At 48.5% G+C, this 26,836-nt stretch overlaps 1 protein-coding gene across 1 annotated transcript in view; it reads left to right on the top strand.

The window, feature by feature from the left end:
• The window catches only part of PTH1R (parathyroid hormone 1 receptor), a 91,954-nt gene that overhangs the window by 47,834 nt on the left and 17,284 nt on the right, over positions 1–26,836 (top strand). The window contains 5 exon segments of the mRNA XM_053990911.1: positions 3,404–3,514; positions 7,800–7,918; positions 17,248–17,342; positions 19,773–19,959; positions 23,126–23,279. Coding sequence (XP_053846886.1) covers positions 3,404–3,514; positions 7,800–7,918; positions 17,248–17,342; positions 19,773–19,959; positions 23,126–23,279 — 666 coding nt within the window.

The following is a 26,836-nucleotide window of genomic DNA, read 5'->3' as shown; positions in this document are numbered from 1 at the left end:
AGTGTCTCAGGAGGGACTGATTAACAGGCCAAACTTTCCCAATTTTCTACTTTCTTCTTGGAATTCAGCCTGGATCTCCTCAGAGAAATGACCGGGAGAAAAGGAAAACAAAGGGAGAAGCCAAGCTGTTGATACTGCGAATGTTTTTATAAATTCAGGGAAAAAATATTTGGAGGAGCTCTTTGGGCAAACAAGCAGAAAGGAATGGCTTGTTTGGATTCCAGCACAATGGGAAACACGGGATTTTCCCTTCCCGTTTTATCAGAGGTTCATGGAATGATTTGGGTTTGGGAGGGGCCTTAAAGACCACCCAGTTCCACCCCTGCCATGGGCAGGGACAGCTCCCACTATCCCAGGGTGATCCAAGCCCTGTCCAACCTGGCCTTGGACATTTCCAGGGATGGGGCATCCACACATTGTCTGGAAAGGCTGTTCCAGTGTCCCACCACCCTCATTATAAAATTTTTTTTTCCTTGTAATTAGTGGGAATGAGCCCTCCTGTGGTTTAAACCCATCCCTCCTTGCGCTCCCGGGAGGTCTCCTTAGATGGGAGGATTGGAGGGATTTGGGATAGGAGAGGAGGATGGTGAGGCCCCTCTGCAGGACACGGAGGGGACAAACAGCTTTTGGCTGTGTTAAACCCCAGGAATGAGGATCCAACAACCCCAAAGTGCGACTGCTCCTGATATCAGTCCACATTTCCGTTTGAAAGAGGTTTTCCAAGAGTTTCAGTCAATGTAGGAGCTCCTCAAATCATTCCAGGAGCTCCAGAGGCACCCGGCTTGACCTGTGGATGTTCCTCACCAGGTTCCCCTACCTGCAATCCCTGTTCCCGACCCAAATCCTCTCTCCTTTCCCCGTGGCTCCCAGGATTTTCAGGGAACAACTGTGTTATCCTGAATTTTAGGGCGGTGTCCAGGTGGCAGATCCAAAATATCCACCCGCCCTTCCCTTAACTCATCACCCATCACCGGGGAATTCCAGGAAGGAAACGATCACTGAGATGATTTATCCCTCCTCCAAATTGTCCTGGAATGGCTTTTCCAAGCAAGGAATGGGGAGAGAGAGGCCAGAGATGATGGAGAGGAGGGGGAAGAGATTTCTCTGGGAGGGGTTCAGGTCTTGGTAACAACGATGGATCCTTTTGTTGGGAAGCTCAGACGCTTCCCGAATTTTGAGTCTCACTGGATTCTTATCAGGATTTAACACTCAGGATGACTCAGGATAACCCTTTAATGACTCAGGATTAAATCATTTAAAGAATCATTTCCATGCAGAGGACAAAATTTTAAATGCAAAAATCATCATTTGAAACATTTCTAGGGCACCTCTTGGCTCCCCAAATTGTCCCCCCTTAAAGCAGCATTCCAGAGGCGTCCCACCACCGTTCCCTTCAGCTTTTTGGGGAGGATTCTGGGGGCTCAAAATACCCAAAAAATCAATAATTGTGTGGTTTGTTATTAGTTTTCCATGTTTCCAGCACAAGGAGGATGCACCCACCACAAAATTTAGCACTTTCTTCTTTTCTGGCCACATATTTCGGTGGGATGCGAAATGAAACCTCTTAAAAGTGCAATTGCCCTTTGCAATTTGCGAAGATTTTGGAAAAGTGGGAGATTTTCCCTCTGATTTCAGAGCACTTTTGGAGGACTGTTTTTCTCTCAGAGTTGTTTCTCCACTGTGTTTCTTTTAATGTTTACTCAAATTGATTTATTTTGTCATAAGAACTGATTTTATTTTAGGCAAGAGCACTTTGAGGGCTCCATTAAATCTTTATTTACTTTCTTGTCTGCAGAAAAAATGTCAAGGACATCAACATTTTCTCCTGAGCCAAATTTTGTGGGGCCCTGTGTTGTTTTTTTGGGTTTTTTTTCCTTTGTCTTTCGTACCTTCCAGAGAACTGAGAAATAAATAAACTCTTTTTTCCCAGTGTAAATTATCCTGCAAATAATGAGCCAGAGGGAAGAATTTTCCCAGTTTTCATGAATAGGAAATGTATTTTTCTCCTCCTAGTGGGACTCTAAGCAGACAAAATGCAATAAATTATTTCCCTTTTTTTTATCACGCGGATGTTGAGGAATTTTTGCTCCTGACCCTCACTCCCATTTGATGCTTTAGAAGAAAGGCTGCGATTTGTCTGGTCCTTTTCATCCACAGTAAATTAGAGATAAGAAATCAGCTGCTAAATGAGGAGATTTTCCGTGTTTTTCACGTCCTAAAAACCACCAAACTGAATTAATCCATGTCGGCTCTGACCCTAGACTAGCCAAAGGGCTTTGAAGCAATCCTGGTTTTCCTTTAATCTTGGGGAATCACGCTGGTGAGGAAGGATGAATTCCTGGGTGGTGGGAGGTTTTGATATCCACGGACCACGCTGAGATCTTGGCCCTGTTTGGATTTAGTTCTGCGAGGAGTTTTTTTTTTTTTTTTTTGTGGATGAGAGCAGGTGCTTCCTGTTCCTTGTGATTCCCAGGTATCTCCTGCGTCCGACACTCCGTAACCTCGTGGCTGAGGGCAGACACAGCTCTGGGAGCAGATTTGGGGCAGATCCGACACTTTGAGCGTTTCATTCTCAGTATTGCACTGCAGCTGGAATTTCATGGGTGGGTGCAGTTACCCAGCCCAAAGCAGAGGAGATCCCTGAGGACACGGAGCCGGGAGCGAGCGATGCCTTGGGGGACTGTGGAGGGACCTGGTCGGGCTGGGGAGATGGGCTGGGAGGAAACTTCTGGAATTCAGTAAGATCCCAAGGATCTGGGAAGATCATCCCATTCCACCTTCTACCATGGGCAGGGACACTTCCCGCTATCCCAGGCTGCTCCAAGCCCTGTCCAGCCTGGCCTTGGACACTTCCACAGCTCCTCTGGGAATTCCATCCCAGCCCCTCCCCACCCTCCCAGCCAGGAATTCCTAATTCCCAATCTCCCACCCATCCCTGCCCTCTGGCAGTGGGAGCCATTCCCTCTGTCCTGTCCCTCCAGGCCTTGTCCCAGTCCCTCTCCAGCTCTCCTGGAGCCCCTTCAGGCCCTGCAAGGGGCTCTGAGCTCTCCCTGGAGCTTCTCCTCTCCAGGGGAACATTCCCAGCTCTCCCAGCCTGGCTCCAGAGCAGAGGGGCTCCAGCCCTGGGGGAAACTTGTCCGGAGTTGCCTCCTCTGGACTCTCTCCAGCAGCGCCACGTCATTCTGATCCTGGCAATCCCAGAGCCGGACAGTTTGTCCTTGTGGAATAAAACTTGGGATAATTCACACCTTCTAGAGCCACACACTAAGAAGGAATTTGCAATATTCCCAGGACAGGTTTCCCCATGGAATGCCAGCGCTGGCTCTTCACGGAGAGCCCTCTCCGAGCAGGCGTCACCTCTGCGGGTGCAGTGACTCCTCTTTGTCCCCGTTCTCTCCCACAGATGGCTTCTGCCTTCCGGAGTGGGATGGCATCGTGTGCTGGCCCGAGGGCGTGCCCGGCAAGGTGGTGGCCATGCCCTGCCCCGAGTACATCTACGACTTCAACCACAAAGGTGGGTGTGGAGCCCAGCGCCAGCACAGGCCCTTCCTGACAGCCAGGAAATTCAAAATTCCCCTCGTCATCCCTTTTTTCCTCACGTGGTGCCTCCCTTCCAAGCAGGTGCAAAGCCAGGGGATAAGGAAGGAAGGAAAGGAGCGGCCGTTGTTTATTGATAAACACGAATTATCGGGAAGAAAGCTCAGTTGGAACTGAAATAATCACAAATTTGCCACCTGCCCCTCACAGACTGTGACATTCTAAACACCAGTTACCTGCTCACAGCTCCCAGTTGTAAATCCTGGCGATGTCCACACATGGATTTGTTGGACTCCATGAACTGTGTGTAGCAATAGAATCCCAAAATATTCTTCAAACTTTTATTCTCTGCCTCGGGCTTTGTTAATCCTGTCTCCAGAGCCCTGGTGGGTGTCTGGGAGCAGAAAGTGGGAATTTCTGCCTGTCAGTACCAGCAGAGCTTGGGGGATGCACAGAGGACATCCCTGACAGCCAGGAAATTCAAAATTCCCCTCATCATCCCTTTTTTCTCACATGGCGCCTCCCTTCCAAGCAGGTGCAAAGCCAGGGAAAAGGAAGGAAGGAAAGAAGAGGTCGTTGTTGATTGATAAGGGAAGAAAAGCTCAGTTTGAACTGAAATAATGACAGATTTCCTACACAGATTGAAACGTTCTCAGCACCAATTACCTGCTCACAGCTCCCAGTTGTGAATCCTGCCAATTCCCAAGCCTGGATTTGTTTGTCCCCACAAACTCTGTGTAGCAATAGAACCCCAAAATATTCTTCCAGCTTTTATTCTCTGCCTCGGGCTTTGTTAATCCTGTCTCCAGAGCCCTGGTGGGTGTCTGGGAGCAGAATGTGGGAATTCCTTCTTATCTCCCTTTCCCTCGGGCTCCACATTTCTTGGCTTGCTGGCGGTGCCGGGAAGTCTGAGGGTGTTTTTAGAAGTGATCAAAGCACACTTGGACCCTCAGTGAATGTTCCAAGCACCCAAGGAGGGGAAAAAGGAGGGAATTCAGACTCTTTGCTCAGAGCAGAGCACTGCTGGGGTTTTTGGAAAGCAAGGCAGGATATTCCCAGGCATCCTGGTTTCCCACAGTCTGTCCTGACTATTCCACAACAGCTGAGGGCTGGGATTCACCCCTGGCCGGTGACCTCTCACTCTTCCCCTCAGAGACCAGGAGGAGCAAGGAGGCTGAAAATCATGGAATTATTTAGGGTGGAAAAGCCCTCCAAGATCTGTTCATCGATCCCCCAGCACTGCCAAGGCCACCCCTGACCATGTCCCCAAGTGCCACACCCACAGGGATTTTAAATCCCTCCAGGGATGGGGACTCCAGCCCTGCCCTGGGCAGCTGGGCCAGGGCTGGAGAGCCTTTTCCAGGAGGAACATTCCCAATTTCCACCCTGAGCCTGCCTTAGTGCAATCCTTCCCTTTTTTCTCAATATTCCAACGTGGCTTGGATTTCTCATTTCACTGATATCCGCCGGGTAAGTCAGGGAGTGTGGGAGCCCGATGGAGAGCCTTAGGTGATGGAGTCGGAGAATCCCAGAACAGTTTGGGATGGAAAGGACCATAAAGATCATCCCATTCCACCCCTACCGTGGGCAGGGACATCTGCCACTATCCCAGGTTGCTCCAAGCCCTGTCCAGTCTGGCCTTGGATACTTCCAGGGATCCAGGGGCAGATCTGGGAATTCCATCCCAGCCCCTCCCCACCTTCCCAGCCAGGAATTCCTAATTCCCAATCTCCCATCCATCCCTGCCCTCTGGCAGTGGGAAGCCATTCCCTGTGTCCTGTCCCTCCAGCCGTTGTCAAAATCCCTTTCCATCTTTCCTTAGGCTCCCTACTCTCCCTCTGTAGTGCCAGGATCTGTGGGATTAATCCCTGTTTTCTGTGAGGGCGTTTTAACAGACGCCTGATGCCACAATTCCCACGCGGACATCTGAACACGGATATTCTCCTCTGCCAGCCGAACCCAAGGATAAAACCTCGCATTCCCTTCCCTCTGCATCCCCACGAGGAGGGCAGGGGTAACAAAATACCCTTTGACATGACCTGAGCTTGCAAACAAAGAGCAAAATAGTACAAATCACCTTTTATTATTATTTTTTTTCCCGTAAGGAGAGATGCAAGGAATTCTGAGGGTAATTCTGGGCTTTGTGGCTTTCCAAAGTCTTCTCTCCTCGATTTCCAGACCCAACATCTGAACTTCACTAAGGGAAACTTAAGGCCTCCGTGGCGTTTCTCAGCTAAAAAATTGATAAAACTGATAAACTGACGTGGAGATGGAAGTCGGTTTTTGCGGCCGAGCTTCCAAGCAGGCAGGAGGCCCCAGCATGGATGGGCTTGTGAAAAACACGTTCACTCTCCTGCGAAAATTTAAGAAGTTTGATAAAGGACCACCGAGCAAAGGTTATTACAGCCGGGGGCATCTTGGCACCCCGTTATCTTTGGGGACACCCCTTAAATACCTTTTAATTACAGCAGCCCTTTGCATATTCATAAGCCCTTATGCACAGTAAACTTTTCCCCGAAGTAGTTGACGTGTTCCAAGAGCTGTTCAGCACGGCTTCTTCTTGGGTTCACCATTTCAGAGCACGCGTGTTCCTTGGTTGTGGTTTCAGTCCTTTTTTATCATCCCCCTCCAGTTTTTGGGCCGTGCTCCACGCTGCCCTCAGCGAGTGCTGGTGGTTGGCAGATCCTTAAAGGTGTCCTCATCCTGTGTCCATTGGGTGTTATCCCATCCCAGCAGGAATTTTAACACAAGCACGCTCACATCAGCTACTTCACTAAGCTTCATTAACAACGGAAATAAAAACTATATTTTCATAATGAAGTTCCTTTAATGCCGCACATATAAAATCCATTTTAATATTTGCGAAAAGCCAACATTATATTTATGTATCTATAACAGGCTCCACCTGGGGATGAATTTCTTGCCATTTTCCGTGTCTCCTCTCTCTGGGCAGGGATGACTTTGGGATGAAATTCCTGCCGTTTTCCCGCTCATTCCATGTTCTCTCAGCAGGGATGAATTTGGGATGAACTTCCTGCTGTTTTCCCACTGATTTCATGTCCCCTCTCTCTGGGCAGGGATGAATTTGGGATGAACTTCCTGCTGTTTTCCCACTCATTCCGTGTCCCCTCTCTCTGGGCAGGGATGAATTTGGGATGAATTTCCTGCCGTTTCCCCACCCCTCTCTCTCAGCAGGGATGAATTTGGGATGAAATTCCTGCCATTTTCCCACTCATTCTGTGTCCCCTCTCTCTGGGCAGGGATGAATTTGGGATGAAATTCCTGCTGTTTTCACGCTCATTCCATGCTCTCTCAGCAGGGATGAATTTGGGATGAATTTCCTGCTGTTTTCCCACTGATTTCATGTCTCCTCTCTCTGGGCAGGGATGAATTTGCGATGAAATTCCTGCCGTTTTCCCACTGATTCCGTGTCTCCTCTCTCTAGGCAGGGATGAATTTGGCATTAATTTCCTGCCATTTTCCCGCTCATTCCATGTTCTCTCTGGGCAGGGATGAATTTGGGATGAATTTCCTGCCATTTTCCTGCTCATCCCATGTCTCCTCTTTCTCAGCAGGGATGAATTTGGGATGAATTTCCTGCCATTTTCCCGCTGATTCCATGTCCCCTCTCTCTGGGCAGGGATGAATTTGGGATGAATTTCCCACCGTTTTCCTGCTCATCCCGTGTCTCCTCTCTCTGGGCAGGGATGAATTTGGGATGAAATTCCTGCCATTTCCCCTCCCCTCTCTCTGGGCAGGGATGAATTTGGGATGAATTTCCTGCCATTTTCCCGCTGATTCCATGTCCCCTCTCTCTGGGCAGGGATGAATTTGGGATGAAATTCCTGCTGTTTTCACGCTCATTCCATGTTCTCTCTGGGCAGGGATAAATTTGGGATGAATTTCCTGCCATTTTCCCGCTGATTTCATGTCCCCCCTCTCTGGGCAGGGATGAATTTGGGATGAATTTCCTGCCGTTTTCCTGCTGATTTCATGTCCCCTTTCTCTCGGCAGGGATGAATTTGGGATGAAATTCCTGCCATTTTCCCACTGATTCCATGCTCTCTCAGCAGGGATGAATTTAGCATGAAATTCCTGCCGTTTTCCCGCTCATTCCATGTTCTCTCAGCAGGGATGAATTTGGGATGAACTTCCTGCTGTTTTCCCACTCATTCCGTGTCCCCTCTCTCTGGGCAGGGATGAATTTGGGATGAATTTCCTGCCGTTTTCCCGCTGATTCCATGTCCCCTCTCTCTCGGCAGGCCACGCTTACCGCCGGTGTGACCTGAACGGGAGCTGGGAGCTGGTCCCGGGCAACAACCGCACCTGGGCCAACTACAGCGAGTGCGCCAAGTTCCTCACCAACGAGACGAGGGAAAGGGTAGGCATTGCCATTCCTGCACGCAGCAGGAATTTCTGGCCTCACGCCGGGCTAACCCGCGGACCTCTGTCTCATTTAAAACGCTCCAGCTCATCTTCCTCCTCTTGGAAACCCTTCCTGAGCTTGCCAAAGCCACATCGTGCTTTGATGGGCAATGATTTGATTGGAAAATTGTCCTCAAAGGCAGAAAAGTTTCCTGCAGCTGCCATGATCCCATTCCTGAAGAGATCCTGGGGAAAATTGGAGCAGTCTCGGGGACGCTCAGAAGTGGTTGGAGGTTGTTCCATGGCATTGAGACTCCCTCTGCCACAGCAGGAAATCCTTTTGCTGCCAGGCTGTTATCAAAAATTCCAATGTTTATGTGGTTGTCTCTGGGAGGGGATGCCCAAACACATGTGGAATCAAACCGGAGCAAGTGGTTGGGAGAGCTGGGAGTGCCCAGCCTGGAGAGGAGAAGCTCCAGGGAGAGCTCAGAGCCTCTTCCAGGGACTAAAGAGGCTCCAGGAGAGCTGGAGAGGGACTGGGGACAAGGCATGGAGGGAGAGGACACAGGGAATGGCTTTGAGCTGAAAGAAGTAGAATTAGATGGGATATTGGGAAGGAATTCCTGGCTGGGAGCAGGGCGAGGCCCTGGCACAGGTTGCCCAGAGAAGCTGTGGGTGCCTCTGGATGCCTGGAAGTGTCCAAGGCCAGGTTGGAGCAGCCTGGGACAGTGGGAGGTGTCCCTGCCCATGGCTGAGGGTGGAATGGGATGATCCTTAAGATCCCTTCCCACCCAAACCTAACTGGCATTCCGTGATCTTGAATTAATTGTGGTGTAGTCACAATTTGGAAACAGTGACAGCAGACCAAAATTGGAAAAGGGTTTCAAACATGGAGAGGGTCTGGCGTACTCCTGGGGGAAAAAAAAAATCCGTGAGCCAGAAATTTACAAAAATTCAGATAATGATAAAATAGCAGCTGCCAGAAATTTCTTTCCTCCCCATGAGCCAGCCTGGGGCTCTGTAATGCTGGAAGTCTGGAAGGAATTCCGTGCTAAGGTGACAGCAAAGCTGTCCCTGGTGTCACTCGGGAGGATGTGACCTCCTTGTCCCACAGAGAGTGACGTTCCCACCCACACGCACCTGTAATTCCCAAAGAATTTACCCAAACCCTCTGGTTTTCCAGTGGTTCTTGGAAGAGTCCCCTTGGATACGGGGCATGGCATCAGGGACTGATCAGCTGCAGGGAGGAGTGTCCCAGACAGCTGGAGATAAGGATCTAACCACAGCTTCCTTGAGGATGATCCAGGGGCCCTTCGGGGCAATGTTCTTAATTTTAAATCTAACCACAGAGTAGGGGATTTTGATTCTTTTTTTTTTTTTGTTGTTGTTGTTGTTTTTTGATGGTTTTTTGATTTCTTTTTTGGTTGGTTGGTTTGTTTGCTTTTCATTTTTTTGTTGCCTTTTTTGTTGTTGTTGTTGCTTTTTTTCTCCTTAAGAGTGAAGCAACTCACGAATGAAGTGATTAAGGAAAATAAGGAAATGAGGGAAAGGGGGAAATGAGTTCTTTGAGCTGCTGAGTGCTTCCTCCCATGTGGACAAGGAGCAGAGGATTGTGTGCACTGGGTGCTGCTCCAGCCACTCCAGCAAAGACCTGGATGATGTTCCCTTCCAGAACCAGTTTGGGGGGATTTTTCCCAGTTCACAGTGGAAAGAACTCTTTTAGCCCCGGAGTTTCCCAGGAAGGTCCTGGAGCAGGTGTTGGGGTCATGGAGCACCTTGATCAAGGTGCAAACTTTTGACCTCTCTGAAATCATCTCCCCTGTCTCAGCTGCACCCTGGGGTGGGAATCGTCCAGCTGATTCCCAAAATTTCCCCTAGGGAAAGGACATCCTTCCCTTTTAAAATCCCACTGGCAGGACTTGTCAGGGTGACTTGCTACAGGAAAGACACAAAGAACAACAGAGTTGCGCCCCCCCCCCCTCTTTTTTTTTTTTTTCTTTTTTTTTTTTTTTTTTTCCACCACAAGGAAGCAATGGAGGCTTTCCACCTCCAGGGTGATTTAAAAGGCTGAAAGCAAAATCTCCTGTGGTGGGTTTGATGTGCCTGACCTCGTCTGTGGCCCCTGAGTGGTCACAGGGTGAGGAGTCTTTGCTTCTTTTTGCCAGGGTCGGGATTAAATGTGTGAGACAGTGTTTCTTGTTGGGGCTCAGATGTTTATCAGTTCTTATCTCTGTCACAGCCTCACAAACCCTGAGTTCTGCAGCCCTTCACTCCAACAAACTAAAAATGGAGCCCCAGCTCTCTCTCTGCAAGGCCTTTCAAGGATCAACTGTCCCATTGAGAAATGACACCTGAATTATTTTCACTTTTAACCCAATAACCAACCACCCGTGCCTGCAATGGGGACTTTTTATCCAATTCCACAAAACCACCCAAACCCATGGAGAAGGAGGGGAAGAAGGAGCAGCCTCTGCCCCAAAACCTCCATCTTGCTTTCTATCTATTCCTGCATTCTAAACCCTTAAACTCTGAGTTTCCCAGCCTGTGATATCACACACTTCTATCCAAACTCCACCCCCACAATCCCAGCTCTGTCATTCCATTTTGGAAGCTTCTCCACGGCCTCAGGTCAGTGCAGAGTTCTCCTGGGGGCCAGTGCCTGGCAGCACAGAAAGTCCAAAATTCTCAGCAGCCAGGGCTCCAACAACAGGGCTCACAGCACAGGGGACTCAGGCTGTGCTTCCCAGCAGAGACATTTACAGGAGGTGTCACCTCGTTTTTATTCTCAACCTCTTGGAAAATTACTGCTCCTCATAAACTCTCCCTCAAGGAGCTGTTTTAATAACCCTCCCCAAAATCCTCATCCTCATTATGCTGTAGCCAAAGCTGAGGCGTCTTTTGCCAGGAATTTTCTGTCATAGCTACAAAGGTGAACGGAATAATGTTTAATATTAAGATGAATTAAGCCATCATCACTGTTCAGATTAAATGACCAGGCTGGTCTTACTTAAGTGGTGCTTACCCAGGGCAAAGAACACGGAAAAAAATTTATGTTTCTGCCAGCTTTGAAATGATATCTTGATCAACAAGTGCTTTTTAATGACATCTATTTATCAATTTTTATTCTTATCATTAACTTTATATTTGCAAGAGGTCTCTTCCTCAGGCGTGGCCTCACCTCAGCGATTCTGTGCCTTGTCACAGAGTTCCCTGATTTTATCACAGAGGTGGCTGAGTTATTGTGGCAAATAAAGTGCATCCACTCAGGTTTCTTGGACCTTGGGGTATTCAAATCACTCTGGAAATAAAAGAAGAGGGGGAAAAATGCACTTTTTCCCTCAGTGTGCCGATGCCTTTAGCACGGAGAGCACACAAGGCCTCTTGTCACACATAAACGTGGCACTGCAGCCCTGGGATTAATAAACCTTCCTTTGATTTCTTTTCTTCGTGGAGTAGATTTTCAACATCATCTCTTTATTTATTTTAATATTATTATTATTATTATTATTAGCCTTGTATTTGTAAGAGCTCCTCTCCTCATCCCTGCCCTGCCCTCAGCGATTCTGTGCCTTGTCACGCAATTCCCTGATTTTATCACAGAAGTGGCTGAATTCTGGTGACAGATGAAGCACTATCTGTGCATCCACGCAGGTTTCTTGGACCTTGGGGTATGAAAACCACTCTGGAAATAAAAGAAAAGGGGGAAAATGCACTTTTTCCCTCAGTGTGCCGATGCCTTTAGCACAGAGAGCACACAAGGCCTCTTGTCACACATAAACGTGGCACTGCAGCCCTGGGATTAATAAACCTTCCTTTGATATCTCTTTTCCATGGAGTAAATATGTCCAGAGATGTCAGAACAGGGGAATTTGGCCACATTGAGCCGTTGTCTTGAGCGAGAGATGGTTTTCTATTATTATTTCCCTCCCTGGGGAGCAGCATCTCTGCGTCACCACCAACAGCTGCATTTACCCAACGTTTTGCCAGGAGATTGTGGCTGACTCCGAGCAGATGCAACCAGACGGAATTTTAAGAAACTGGGCTTTTAGAAAAAAAAAAAAAAAACACAAACCAACTGTCTGTGGCTATAAATATATGGATTTGCTGGCTATCTCTGGAAAACAGGCCTGAACCTATAGATAGCTGGAGATATCCACACCTAAATAAACACCACGTGCGTGCGCACATCTCCAGCCTGGGATGTTTGTTTAGGTGGGGAGTTTTCCCATTTTAGCCATGCTGGGATAATTTTAAGATTGGCCCAAGCAGCAAACAGAGGGCCCCAGAGCAAGCTGGTGCCCCGCCCCGAATAAATGGGGATTATTTCACCCAGAGCAGCTCGGAAACCGCTCTCTGCAAAGAGCAAAGTGTGTTAAAGCCATCGGAGCCTGCAGAATTAACAGCTCGTAACTGCCCGGGGAGCAACTGCCCCTGGGCTGCTTCCTCAGGGAAAATTACCACTGGAGGATGGGAATTGACAGCCCTGGAGGTTGATTCCTCCTTTAGTCAGGTAGGGTGAAGCGATCCAGGGAAGTGTTCCCTCAAATTCCTTCCAGATAACATTGAAGAGGGAGTGAACAATCAGCTGGGAGTGTCCAAGGCCAGGCTGGACAGGGCTTGGAGCAGCCTGGGATGGTGGGAGGTGTCCCTGCCATGGCAGGGGTGGCACTGGGTGGTCTTGTCCCTCATGGCAGGGACACCTGCATTGTCCCAGGCTGCTCCTGGGACAGTCCAGCCTGGCCTTGGACACTGCCAGGGATGCACTCAAGGAATTCCATTCCCATGCCTCCCCACCCTCCCAGCCAGGAATTCCTTCCCAGTATCCCATCTAAATCGACTTTCTTTCAATTTGAACCCAATCCCCTCATCCTGTCCCTCCAGGCCTTGTCCCCAGTCCCTCTCCAGCTCTCCTGGAGCCCCTTCAGGCCCTGCAAGGGGCTCTGAGCTCTCCCTGGAGCTTCTCCAGGTGAACATTCCCAGCTCTCCCAGCCTGGCTCCAGAGCAGAGGGGCTCCAGCCCTGGAGCAGCTCTGTGACCTCCTCTGGATTTGTTTCAGCAGCTCGTATTTATTGTGGAATTGTTGTGTTCCCACACTCTTCCCTAAGCACCCCTTCCTGGCCATCAAGGAGACAGGGAGCAGAGTTAAAAAGGACTTTTGGCCTGGCCCTTCTCCTTTGTTCCCTGAATTCCCTTAAAGCCAGGAGGGAGGCTGACCTGCATTCCTGGAGCTCCTGAATCTTTGGGAAAAAATGCAGCACAAATGACAAGTGATGAACCTCGGGCAGCTTTTTAGCCCATTTCTCCCCGAATTCCATACAGTTCACAGACCGTGGATCCCTTACCTTCCACACATCCAGCCAATAGCAGCAGGGTCATTTTCCCAGTCACTTTTTCTAACAGTGGCAGCAGCAATGGCATTCCCAGGAATTCCCCTCATTTCCCATCTCCCCCAAAAGAACAGGCATGCCAAACACAGCTGTTTTTTTTTTTAAAGCAGCTCAAACCCATCCTCTTCCCAAGGGTGAATTCCTTGGAAAGAGTGAATTCCCTTCGCCCAGCTGAAGGGTGAATGGGATCTCCACCTCCCAAAATCCTGGGGAAGGAGAGTCAGAGCCAGCAACTTGGGAGGTTGGCTCAGCTTGGGAACCACCACCAGCAGGATGGGCCATCCATCCTCAGATCCAACCCCAATCCTGTCTTCATCTGCTTGTTGGTAGCGTGAGGGTTTTACGGCTTCCTGGAAATTCGGAGGGGCCTGGAGAATCCATCCCCTTCCAAACACAATGGGAAGGGCCCAGCGTGTTGCAGGACTGCTTTATCTAAACCCCATTGTTCCAAGCAGCAGTCCTGGAGCTCCCCGGGGTCCTGGGAAAAGCAAACAACTTTGTGGAGCCTCAAAGTGACGGCACAGGAACGGGTTTGGATTGTTTTATCCCGAATTTCCACAAAGGAATGTCAGCAAAGTGTCAGGCATTTGCAGCAGGACACGGGCAGAGGTTTTAAAGTCTGTGGAGGAATAAAAAAAAAATTATCTGAGAGATGTTTGGTTCATAATTTCAATTAACCCCGAGGTGCCATTCTCATTCCATGCCTATGGATTTGGTCTGGTGCGTTCCTGGAAATAGAATCCAAGAATCCTGGAATGGTTTGGGTTGAAAAGGAACTTAAAGATTATTTTTATGGACATGTGTGTCTAAATTGGGGTGTCTGAGAGTAAACTGGAGTGTCTGAGGCTAAATTGGGAATCTTTTGTGAGAGCTGATCCCAGTCACGCTCCAGATTGGGAGGATTTAAGAGCCTGGAATCTCTGGGGATGAGGGGAACAGAGTCCTGCAGGAACAGGGTCATCAACACTCAAAGTTTTCCCTGAGGCTTTGGAAATCAGTGCCTGTTCTGTGCCTTTTGTGAATATCCCATTTTGTGAATATCCCATTTTGTGAATATCCCATTTAGCTTTTTATTTAGTCCCATTTTCCTCTTAAAAAAAAAAAAAACAAGAAAAGCAAGGACAGAGATTTTCTGGCTTTGTTTATCACTCGAAGCAGCAAACCCCCGATTCCAAACGTGTCCTTAACGACATCGGAATCAGCAGCTCGGAGAAACTTCGCAGAAATTCCATCTGGAAAATCCTAATTTATGCTTCCCTGTGCTGCTGATCCCACCCTTCACAGGCTCAAAAATTCCTCAAAAAACACCGTATCCCTGCCAGCTTCACAGCCCCACTGCTCCTGGTGTCTTGCTAAAGGGGAATGAAAAGGACGAAAGGAAAAATTTGGATACAGGGCACAGCTCCATGAAACTCAGGATAAGGATTTGCCACCAGAAAATTCCTGCTCCGTCTGGTTTTCCTTTCCCTTTTGCACACATGGCAACAGTTGAAAGAGTGGAGGGTTCCTGGAGGAATCTAATTCATGGAATCCTGGAATCCTGAATTGATTGGGGTTGGAAGAGACCTTGAAGTCCAGCCAGTTCCAACTCCGTGTCACGGGCAGGGACACCTCCACCAGCCCAGGTTGCTCAAAGCCCTGAATATTCTGATTAATTATAAATTAAATAATAATTAATAATAATTTAATAATTTAACAAATTAAATTATAATTAAATGGAACCCCATTGGTTTAGTTACCACACTTTACAGACCAGGATCTGGCAAAGGCAGGTTTGGCCTCTTCCAGCAAGGGGTGACCAGGGATGGTCAGTCTCTCCTCAGGGAGGGCTTCCAGGAGACTTCAGGTGGGAACTTCCTGGAGCGATGGATCTCCAGGTTGTGTCCATGGCTTGGCCATCATGGATTAATGGTTTGTGGTTTCCTGGGAATTATTTAACTTCCCATCCATCGCAGCTCCCTAAGGATGCTCCTCAGACCATGGAGATGGTCGTTGCAGCTGGCAGACCATTCGATATTTTCCTGCCTGGAGGATCTTTCCTGGTTGTTCGTTGCGGTTTTCATGGAGTCAGGACCTCCCTTGGGATACACGGAACTCCTTTGGAGGTTTTGTCCCCTCATGGGTAAATCCAGGGAGGAAAAGCTCCTGGGAACTACCAGTCCTGAGCTCCAAGTGAGGGACAAGTGGAAGTGGAGAACCTCAGTTTTTTGCTCCAAAGGGTTTCCCCAAGGATCTGAGTCCCCCCTCCAAGAAATCACATTTCCCAAGGGCTTTCCAGAGTGACTCCAGGGAGGATTTGGGGGAACCTCCTCCTCCAAGGAGGGCTCCAGGAGAGGCTTTCTGTGTCTTGGCTCTTGGTGCTCAACCTCCTTTCAAAGAGAGGCCCTGTGGTCAGTCAGAGCACTCGACTTTCCAAAACCTCCTGCCAATCCAGAGGCTCTTCCCAAGGACACTCCCGCCCATAGGAACGTGGATCTTCCCAGTGAAATTTGTGAATGGGGCTCAGGGATGTTTTGTTAAGGCCTCACAACTTTTGTTTTACTGAAAATTCCAACCTTGGAGTGAGATTATTACTACTAGTATTATTAAGTATTATTATTTCATTTTTTACTATGGAGGCAAATGTTTTCCAGCTCCAAGAGGATTCCAGCTTGGCAGCAGGGAAATCACGCAAGGATATTTTTCCCTGGAAGCTTTGAAATCTCTTCTTCTTGGCTTTTCAGGGCCTGCTGCCTGCACAGACAGATCTATAAAAATCTATAAAAATATCCCATAAATACGCACAGACACACTCAGTAAATTAATATTGGCAAGGGCTTCGCTCCTCCAGTGCAAACCGCAGAGAAACATTCCCAAATCTGCGGATTCTGATGTAATAGAGCTGAGGTTTGGCATTCCAGGACAGCGTTCCAAGCCTCAAATCCCAATCAGAGCTGTCATTCAGAGCCCAGCATTCCTGACGTTATTTCAGCCCCGTGGGCAGGGCGAGGGAAAGGAGGGAATGAGGAGAAAGATGCTGAACTGGTTGGCTTTTTTTGGGATTTTTTGGCTAAAATCAGTCTGGGAAAGGCAGGACAGGCTGGGATGGGTGGGCAGGCATTTTAACCCTTTCCAGGAATCCCTGAGTTCAGCTGCAGGATCAAAGAAAATATCCCGATATTTAATGGAAACCTCAGGGTTTCAAGGCCAGCTTTAGAAAATAGCAACCTAAAACTTCCTAAAGGATTAATTATTAGGAACTCTCCTGTGACAGGACCTTTTCCAATGGCATTTTGGCAAGCTCAGGTTGTGTCTGGATTGGATAACCACAGGCAGAGGCTGCTTGGGATTTAAAAAAAGGAAAAATAAACGCAGGTGATTTTTTTCCTCATATCCCATAGCCAAAGTATTTCCTTCCCGTGTTTTCTGGTGTGGGTTCTGCTCCCCCAGGCTGGACATCAGTCATCCAGCAACGGCTAAATTGTGCAATTCCAGCAAAATTCCCAGCCCAGCAGGCATTTTTGTCCAGGCGAAAATTCCCAAGTGATCCCTGAATTGGGTCAGGAGTTTGTAAAGTGCTTTGGGTTCCTTTGGGATGAAACGCTGTGAAATTCCCAGGCATGGGATTAACCCCGCTCCATCGTTAACCCCTTGCAAAATTCCCAGCTCAGCAGGCATTTTGTCCAGGTGAAAATTCCCAAGTGATCCCTGAACTGGGTCAGGAGTTTGTAAAGCGCTTTGGGTTCCTTTGGGATGAAAATGTCGAGTAACTCCCAGGTACGGGATTAACCCCACTCCATCGTAAATCCCTTGGGAAAATCCCACCTCCCCACCTCAGGGAACACCAACCCCACTTCCCAAAGCTTCCAAAAAGACGGGATTGCCGGAGGATCTGGGCTCTGCGTGCTGCCAGGGTTGTGTGGTGCAGGAGGGCCGCGTTCCCGGTGTGACGCTGTTTTCTCCATCATTTCTGCTGCAGGAGGTCTTTGATCGCCTCTATTTGATTTATACTGTTGGATACTCCATCTCCCTGGGATCCCTCACAGTTGCTGTCCTTATCCTGGGATACTTCAGGTAGGCGGCTCTGTTTTTACCTAAGCGACACCGGAAAAGCCGCGGGTTTTTCCGGAAGGGTAAAACTGGGGTGGCACAGTTCAGGAAGCCACCAGTGGTGGTGGCATCTGTGATTTGGGCTGTGTTAGGCTAACTTAGGGCAAACTTCCTGGGGGATGGTGGGTGGGATGTTGGAACTCCTTCCACTTCCCTCAGGTGGAGTTTTCCAGGCCCTCTTTGTAGCAAAAGGGAAGAGGGGCGTCTCCAGGAATCCCCTGGAAGATTGTCCAGGATTTTCTGTCCTTGTTGTCCCTGCAGGTGACTGGCTTAGCTTTAGATGGCTGATTTGCAGAGAAATAAGATTTCCTGAGGGAAAACCCACTCTAAATCCAAATGTTTGTGAAGGAAAACCCAGTTGAAAAGGATGGAAAACTCCCAGGCTGATTCCTCCAATCTCCCAACACTGCTGCTCTTCCCAGGGCTCCAAAACTGACCCTCCTGACTCCATTGTGTCCCTTCCCTTCCCACCATCCCTGCCAAGGGATTTAGACCCCAAAATGCCACTTTGAACCCTCATTATCCATTCCTCAATCCAGTGTTGCAGCTTCCATCCCTGGAAGTGTCCAAGGCCAGGTTGGACAGGGCTTGGAGCAGCCTGGGATAGTGGAAGGTGTCAGGGTTGGAATGGGATGATATTTAAGGTCCCTTCCAGCCCAAACCATTCTGGGATTCTGGGATTCTTGCTAGCACAGACAGCATGGGATGGGAGGGATGAAAGGTGTCACCCGTATCCAGGGATTCGTCCTTTGGGAATGTTCTATCCGGTGACCCCATAGAGCAGGATGCCCCCAAACCCTGAGCCCCAGGTTTGCTTCCCTTCCATGTCTGCTCATGCCTTCTCCTAAAAAACCAGCAGGACCTGGAGAAGAGCTGGTGGTGGCCAAAACAGCCACGTGGTGTCTGCAGAGGTTTTTGGGAAGCTTGAGCCAAGCCCTGGACATGGAACACTGGGAATGAAATGTGTGGCTTTGGGCTCTGAAAGTGCTCAGAGCTCTCAGCTGACAGAAAAGGTGTCAGGGGGGTTTGCTTGGACAGCAAATCCCAAATCCACATCAGACCCGATCCAAAGGGGACTGCAGACCCCATCCCAACACCACACTCCAGTTCTCCAGACCTTTTCCTTCCACTTCATTTCCCACTGGACACTGGCATGGTTGTTCAAATATTCCATGTCCACGTGTGCAAGAGAATTCCTGGTTTTTCTTTATCCGTATCTTCGTCCCACTTCATTTCCAGCCCAGACGACCTGGGCAGCTGTGCTGGAGCATCTTTATCCCAAGGATCAGAGCAGCAGCAGGGAACAAGCCAGATTTTACCCTCGATAATCCAGAGATTCATCGACTCCCTTTCAAATGCAGGGAACAAAGCCAATCCTCATTTAATAAACCTCATCAGTTCCGCTTGGTGTAATTTGGATTATAAAGACGCAGCGAACACAACTGGTGTTGTTGTCATAACATCCTGCAAAAGGGATAAAAACACAGCCTCTAATTAGTGCAGATCATTGGGATTTAAGAGGAATATAAATCCATTCATAAATCCAGGCACGGCACCAGAGCTCCAGAGGGGACCCCAAGAGGTCATTTCCTTCTTCCCAAAATCCTGATTCCAAAATACACCTCTTCTTCTTGGTTCTGACCCATTCACCTCTCACCATCCCCCAAAAAAAGCTTTTCCTCCAAAAAGGACCTTAAAGCGCTTTACAGCTGGGATTTGTGGGGTCACTGCTGCCATTGCTGGGGTGGAGCCCACAAACTGCTCCCAAGGATGACATTTACAGCAGGACAAGAGGGAGACCAGCCCAGCACACCCGAGTTACTGCTGGAGTTGCTCCTAAACTGAGCTGGGCAAAAAAATAATAATGGTTTACAGGAAGTTCTGTGAGGTTTCCAGTGGCCCCAAGTTCTGGAGCCTCTGGAATCCAAGGGCAGGAGTGGAAGGGAGAGCGGGAATGGCTTCCCACTGCCAGACCGCAGGGTTAGAGCAGATTTTAGGAAGGAATTCGTGGCTGGCAGGGTTGGAAGGCCCTGGCACAGGGTGCCCAGAGCAGTTGTGGCTGCCCCTGGATCCCTGGCAGTGCCCAAGGCCAGGTTGGATGGGGCTTGGAGCAGCCTGGCACAGTGGGAGGTGTCCCTGCCATGGCAGTGGGTGGGATTGGATGGGCTTGAAGTCCCATCCATCCCAAACTATTCCATGATTCCCTGAAGCCCCTGGAGATGGTATTAATCCATTTCCCAACCCCATGGGAGAGCAGGGAGCTGTGACCCTCGCTCTGCTCCCCATGGGGACACGGTGCCGGTGGGAGGAGCTGGGGCTCTCCAGAGCCAGAAGTGGCCCTGGCTCCATCCAGCAGCTGGGCTGAACTTCCCAATCCTTCTTCTCCTCTTCCAGACGTTTGCACTGCACTAGGAACTACATCCACATGCACCTGTTTGTGTCCTTCATGCTGAGGGCCGTCAGCATCTTCGTGAAGGACGCAGTCCTGTACTCCGGGTCAGCCCTGGAGGAGATGGAGCGGATCTCCGAGGAGGACTTGAAATCCATCACGGAAGCACCTCCAGCGGATAAATCGCAGTTTGTGAGTATTCCCAGAGCAGTGTTTTTCCAGGATTCGTGTCTTTGTCCCCTCTGTTCAACACTCACCCTCTTTTGGGGAGTTTTCCACCCTACTCATCTTTCACAGCCTCTTTCCTGTCCTTTCCCGTTCTCAATCCATTGGTTCAGAGGGATTCCCAGTTCCTGAGCTAAGGAAAAGCTGCTCCTGTGGCAGTCAAGGGTGATGGTTTGATTCCCATCTACATTCCCCTGATACCCCCTGGAGTTTATGGCTGTGGAAACATTCCTGACCATCCCAGCACAAGGTACCTCCAGCTTGGCTCACAACACCTCCATGGATGGGGAACGCACGACTTTTCTCCCTCCCATACGGAAAAAAAAAACATTTTGGAAGAGAAAATGGAGGGAGCCACAGGAAAGGGTGGGGCTCATCTGCAAAGAGGAGGTGTTGTCTATGAGAGGGACCTCAGACAGAATCATTGAGTTGGAAAAGAATTCCAAAGTCATCCCACCTTGGAATGGTTGGCGGGTCCCCAGTCCCAGCCTTGTCCCCAGCCCAGAGCACTGAGTGCCACATCCAGGAATTCCTTGGACACTTCCAGTGATGGCGACACCAAACCTCCCTAGGCAGCCCCTTCCCATGCCTGACCACCCTTTCCATGGGGAAATTCCTGCTGGTGTCCAGCCTGAACCTCAGGCTGCATTTATGGTTGGGTTGAGTCAACCCAGGCAGACAAGTCAGCATCCTAAAATAAAAATGGAAGCGAGGTCAGTTGGACTCTTCTCCAAAATTCCATGGGGATGTCACTCTATAGAAATCTCTGATGGCAATATCTGCATTGTCCGTGTGCTTGGGGGGATGAAGCCCATCCTCACATTTCCCACATCCTGAACCTCTCAGCTCTCCTTGTCATTGGTCCCACCACGGATTTCCCATGGAATCCTGGATATGGCACCTGTTCACTTCCCACAACTCCCTGACAGGAGGGGACAGCCGGGGGGGTCGGGCTCTGCTCCCAGAGAACAGGAACAGGAGGAGAGGGAACGGCCTCAGGCTGGGCCAGGGGAGCTCAGGATGGACACCAGGAGGAATTTCCCCATGGAAAGGGTGCTCAGGCCTTAGAAATGCCCACAGAGTTTTGGAGTGCCCACCCCTGGAGGTGTCCAAGGAATTCCTGGATGTGGTACTGGGTGCTCTGGTGGGGATCAGGCACAGCATGGACTCGATGGTCTTGGAGGTCTTTTCCAGCCTCAAGGATTCTGGGACTCGATGGTCTTAGAGGTCTTTTCCAACCTCAAGGATTCTGGGACTCGAAGTCTTGGAGATCTTTTCCAATCTCAAGGATTCTGGGACTCTGCGGTCTTGGAGGTCTTTTCCAGCCTCAAGGATTCTGGGGTAAACTTCCTGCCTATGGATTTGCTTGACTTCTCAAGTCTTTCCCAGCTTGTGCTACAACCAGGGACCAGCAACACCCTGTGAAAAATCAGAGGGTTTGGGAATGCCCCACTGTGCATCCACGTGTCCCAGCTGGAACTTTGTCATTGTGTTCCTTTGCCATCCCGGAGATCCGTGTCATCAATTTACAGAGTCTCACTCAATACGCTCCAAAACTCTCATTTTTTTGGAAAGAGCACAAAATGTTTCACTGCATTGTTTGGTGTTTCTCCTCTTGCCGAGCTCATTATAAGGAATAATTAGGATAATCTATGGCATTCTTTGGATATTAGCATTTAATGGCATTTCCTACTCTTCGGAATTGCAAGGCAAACAAGCGATGAAGGCGAAAATGGATTTCTTTTGTTTCCAAATGTAGTGGGAATTTTGCAGTTAGTGCCTCACATTCCCTGCATGAGGCAATAAATATAAAAAATAAATATAGAAAATATTATCAAACCTAGATGGGATTTTTTTTATAAATATAAAAAATATAAATTAATTTAGGGGGATTTTTTAATTAATCTATTTTAACTCCCTCTGTCTATGAAAGAAAATTAGTGTCATGTATGCATATCTTATCAACATGCAAATATATGTATAGATGTGTGTATTGATGGACAAAAAATTAGCAAAAGAGCTGTGCCAGGATAAAAAAAAAAAATTCTTTTTATTTCCAAGGTATTATTTTTGGCATTTTCTATCAGTCCTTTGTATTCCTCTTAAAGGAAGGGACAGCACAAAGATGGGCCAAGGGATGTGGCAGCCACAGAATTCCTGGGAAATCCAACTTCCCAGACTCCAAGGATATCCACATTGACAAGAGCTGGCTTTGTACTGGTTAATCCCAAAGTGGCACCAATATTTTGCAACCTGTCTCTACTGGAGCTGAGAAGTTGGGAAGAAGGATGGCTTTGTCCGAAGGGAGCGTTGGGCCACAGTCAGGGTTTTGCTCCCAAAAAAATTGAAGGATTTCAGCTCAGCGCGGAGCAAGAGCTCAGCTTTAACACCAGGATGTCCTGGAAGTCTGTCCCAGATGTCCCACCTTGCAGCTCAGGTGGGACACCTTGGGATTTCCAGGGAAAAACCTCCAGGTCCCATTTGCTCTTGGAACGCCTGGCTCCGAAGGCAGCAGGAGCCATCTGCAACGGTTCCCAGTTGCTGAGGACAGACAAACAGCCCTGGAGGATCCGGTGGACATCCCTGACAGGATGGGGTGGCTCCATCCCACCTTGGTCTCTCCATGAGCTGAGGGAAGAGTTGTAATTCCAAGCGCTGTGACTTCAGCAGGACAGCCAGACCGGGACAACTTGGCCAAGGCCCCTTTGGCCTCCAACATGGACAAGGAACACAGGGAAAAATGGAACACAGGGAAAGATGGAACACAGGGAAAGATTAAACACAGGGAAAAGATGAAACACGGGGAAAAGATGAACCCCAACTGCTCTAGGAAGTGTGTGAGCCCCTCATCACCGGGTTGGAAGAGAGCAGGATCAGGCCACCACCTCTTTTTCTCTACTTCCCAACTCACCTGCTGTAGGAAAAATCATCTTTGGCTCAGGAGATTTTTCCCAACAGTTCATCTTTCCTGCTCTTCCACAGATTGTCCTCCCCATAAAAAAAAAAACCCGAAACAGATTTTTTTCCGGTTTATTTCCTTTCTCCACCTTGCCTCCCGCCCCACCTCAACGTGTTTGCGCGGCGCAAGAATTTCACCCCGTGTTCCTTCTCTGTCCTTCTGTGGTCGCTGCAGGTGGGCTGTAAAGTAGCTGTCACCTTCTTCCTCTACTTCCTGGCTACCAATTACTACTGGATCCTGGTGGAAGGGCTCTATCTCCACAGCCTCATCTTCATGGCATTTTTCTCAGAGAAGAAATATCTCTGGGGATTCACATTATTTGGCTGGGGTAAGTCGTGGCTGCTCCTGGAGAAGCCTCTTGGGGGTGGTTCTGGAAGAAAACTGTGGATGGGCAGAAATATGGGAGAGGGGATGGAGGCAGGATGAGCGTCAGGGGACTCTTGCAAGGACAGGCTTTCCACCCTGGGATGTGATCTTTTTTTTTTTTTTTTTTTGTGGGGAGTTTTGAATAAGTTAGAGATGGGACTTTTGAGTTGTTTTTAAAAAAATCACAAGACCTTTAATTATAAGACTTTTCAAAGAGTTATTGATTATTAAAACACTATTAATTAAAAAAAATATTTTTAACCTAATCTTTAAATATTTTGTCTTATAAACTTATATTACAGTATAAACTTCCTTAATTATATTATAATACATGAACTTATAATACTATATTCTGATCTTTTTGTTTACTTCTATAACTACTTTTATTTTTTCTATATCTCAAACTCTAAAACTCTAAATTTTCTTTTATTTAGTTTAACATGTCTTAACTTTAAACTATAAATCCACATTTTTATTTTCAATACCTAAGTTTAAAAGCTTTTTCTGAAGCCTTAAATCAAATCCTGTGTTTAATTCTAAACTTTGATTTACAAATTCAAAATTCTAAGAATTCCTTATATTTCGAATTCCAGCACTGGGAAGCCTTTATCATTCCGGAATTGTGGTGTTATCATTCTGGAATTGGGGTGTTATCATTCCAGAATTGTGGTGTTATCATTCTGGAATTGTGCTGTTATCATTCCGGAATTGTGGTGTTATCGTTCTGGAATTGTGGTGTTATCGTTCTGGAATTGGGGTGTTATCATTCCGGAATTGTGGTGTTATCATTCTGGAATTGGGGTGTTATCGTTCTGGAATTGTGGTGTTATCATTCTGGAATTGGGGTGTTATCATTCCAGAATTGTGGTGTTATCATTCTGGAATTGGGGTGTTATCATTCCGGAATTGTGGTGTTATCATTCTGGAATTGGGGTGTTATCATTCTGGAATTGTGCTGTTATCATTCTGGAATTGGGGTGTTATCATTCCAGAACTGGGGTGTTATCATTCCGGAATTGTGGTGTTATCGTTCCGGAATTGGGGTGTTATCATTCTGGAATTGGGGTGTTATCGTTCTGGAATTGGGGTGTTATCATTCCAGAATTGTGGTGTTTTCACTGCGGCTCTTCCAGGGTCTCCAGAAGGATCAGCCCAGGCTTGGAGAGGCAGCACAAAGAGCCAGGGAATCCCAGGATGGGTTGGAGTTGGGAGGGACCTCAGATCCCATCCAGGGCCACCCCTGCCATGGCAGGGACACCTCCCACTGTGCCAGGCTGCTCCAATTCCCAGTGTCCAACCCGGCCTTGGGCACTGCCAGGGATCCAGGGGCAGCCACAGCTGCTCTGGTGAAGCCTCACCACCCCCACATTTTGCCACCCTTCCAGGGCAGGAAATGTGAGGGCTAAATTTGGGATGAGACAGCCAATTTCAGGGATTTGTCCCCACCTCTTCCCAGGATCTCCTGCTGAGAAACCAGCGCTGAGCTGGAGGGGCAGAAATCTGTGGGAGGTTTTGAGCATCTGCTCCCAATGAGAGCCCCAGGCTCTGACTTCCTCCCACAAACCTCAGCTGGTCCAAAAACTTGAGGTCTCCTGAGCCTTGGAACACCACTGGAAACCTGCAATTTGTGGGGAAGAGTTTTTTATTTTCCTTTTCTTTCAACTTGGGCATCTTTTCCCTGAGTAACGAGAAAGGGGAGGGATGTGGGTGCAGGGAAGGGGCTCGTTAGGAGAAGACGTTTTGGGCACGCACATTTCGGAGGAGAATGGGATTTCTGTTCACTCCTGGCTTTAATTTTGGCTTCCCAGGAGTTACGAGGTGCTGGGACAATAAAACAACTGCCCACAGTTGTCTCGGATTCTGGAGGCTGGGAGGAGAACGGGGAATGTTTCCGATGATCCTTGAGGATGTAAGGAAGGATAATGGGGTGCGGGTTTAAACAGGAATTACAGCAGGAAAACCTGTCCAGGGGGGCTGTGGTTACCTGGCACAGCACCACTTCCCAAATTCCATATCCCAAATCCACCTGGCCACATCCTGACTGCATTTTTAGGACAAAGTTCAGATGTGCACCACCCCAACCCCCATTCCAGAATGAGATTTTTATGGAAAAAAGTTGATGGCTCTCTCTAATGGCAGAGCTTAGAACAGGCAGGGAACACAACTGAGTTTATGTTGTGCACATTTTTGGGATTCAATACTCCAGGGCACGGCTCTCTCCAGCCTTTCTCCTTCCCAAATGGGATACGGGGAAGGAGCTGCTTCCAAACCTCCTGTTCAGCTGTGCCATAGGTCAGAAACTGCTGGTGCTGACAGATGATAACGATGGGAAGTGTAAATATAGAAATATTCCAAAGTGGGAATCCATCTCTCAGGAAAAGCCTAGTCCTGGACTGCTGGAAAAATTTGGGGAAAATCAACAAATTAAGAGATATTTGATGGGGCTTGGAGCAACATGGGACAGTGGAAGTTGTCCCTGCCCTTAGCAGGGGGTGGAATGAGATGGGATTTAAGGTCCCTCGTCACCCAGATGGTTCTGGGATTCTATTTTGGGGATTTGGCATTTCTTATCTCAGCTGCTGAGGGACGGAGAGGGCTTTGGATGGCACCTCTTTGCTAAAGCAAATGAACAAAACCCCAACTAAATTAAATTAGAAAAGAGAAATAAACTCATCTTCCTCCAAACCTTCAGGCTCTGCAAAAGTTCCCTCTCAAAAAATAACATTAAACTGCAAAGAGCAGACTTCAAGAAGCAATTTCCCAGAGGGAATTTGGGAGGAGAGGGAAGCAGCTGGAAAATAATGCCATGTGTTTAACAAGCAAAACCAAAGGAAAAATTCGGGACAGGCAGGGATTGCTCTCGTTAGCCCTCCCAAGTTCTGCCAGGGAATAATCGTTTTATCGGAGCGACCACAGGGCTGGAGTCACACCTGTCACAACAGCCAGCGTCCCTGGGCTTCCAGGAGCCTGAGGCTGCCCCGTGGAAATTCCTCTGGAATGAGAACACACGATCCCTCCCGGTGGCAGTTGGGATTGCTTTGTTTGGATTGGGATGATAATGTCCACACAGACACCCGCTCAGGCGGATTGTTTGGATAATTTTTGGGCACTGCAAAGGGCAAACCAATCCAGGAGCCACTGGAGACAGTGGAAAAATTCCAGTTCCCTGCAGCGGGCACTGGATCCAGCCCACACCGCAGCAATGAGTGACAGGGAATCAGGGATAAAAAATTATTCCACACAAAAGACAGATTTGCCCCCCCCCCCCCCCTAAAACTGGAATATTCTGGCAATGATCAGCATTGAATTTGTCCTGCCTAGAAATCTCCAAGGTGGAAACAGGGAGCAAAAATCACCCTACAACACCTTATTTCTGGGAAAAGCAGGACAAAGAGCAATTCTTTGATGTCATCTCCATGGATTTCTGTCCGGTATTTTCAATCCACATCCTCACTGTGGATGCTCCATCAAAGTCCTCGACCCCCTTCTTCCAAGGGAGACCCCGCTGACGGAAAGGAA

The sequence above is a fragment of the Vidua macroura genome, chromosome 1 (genome assembly GCF_024509145.1).
Source record: "Vidua macroura isolate BioBank_ID:100142 chromosome 1, ASM2450914v1, whole genome shotgun sequence".
NCBI lineage: Eukaryota > Metazoa > Chordata > Aves > Passeriformes > Viduidae > Vidua > Vidua macroura.
Note: the sequence above shows the minus strand (reverse complement) of the source record. Positions and strands in the feature narration are given on the sequence as shown.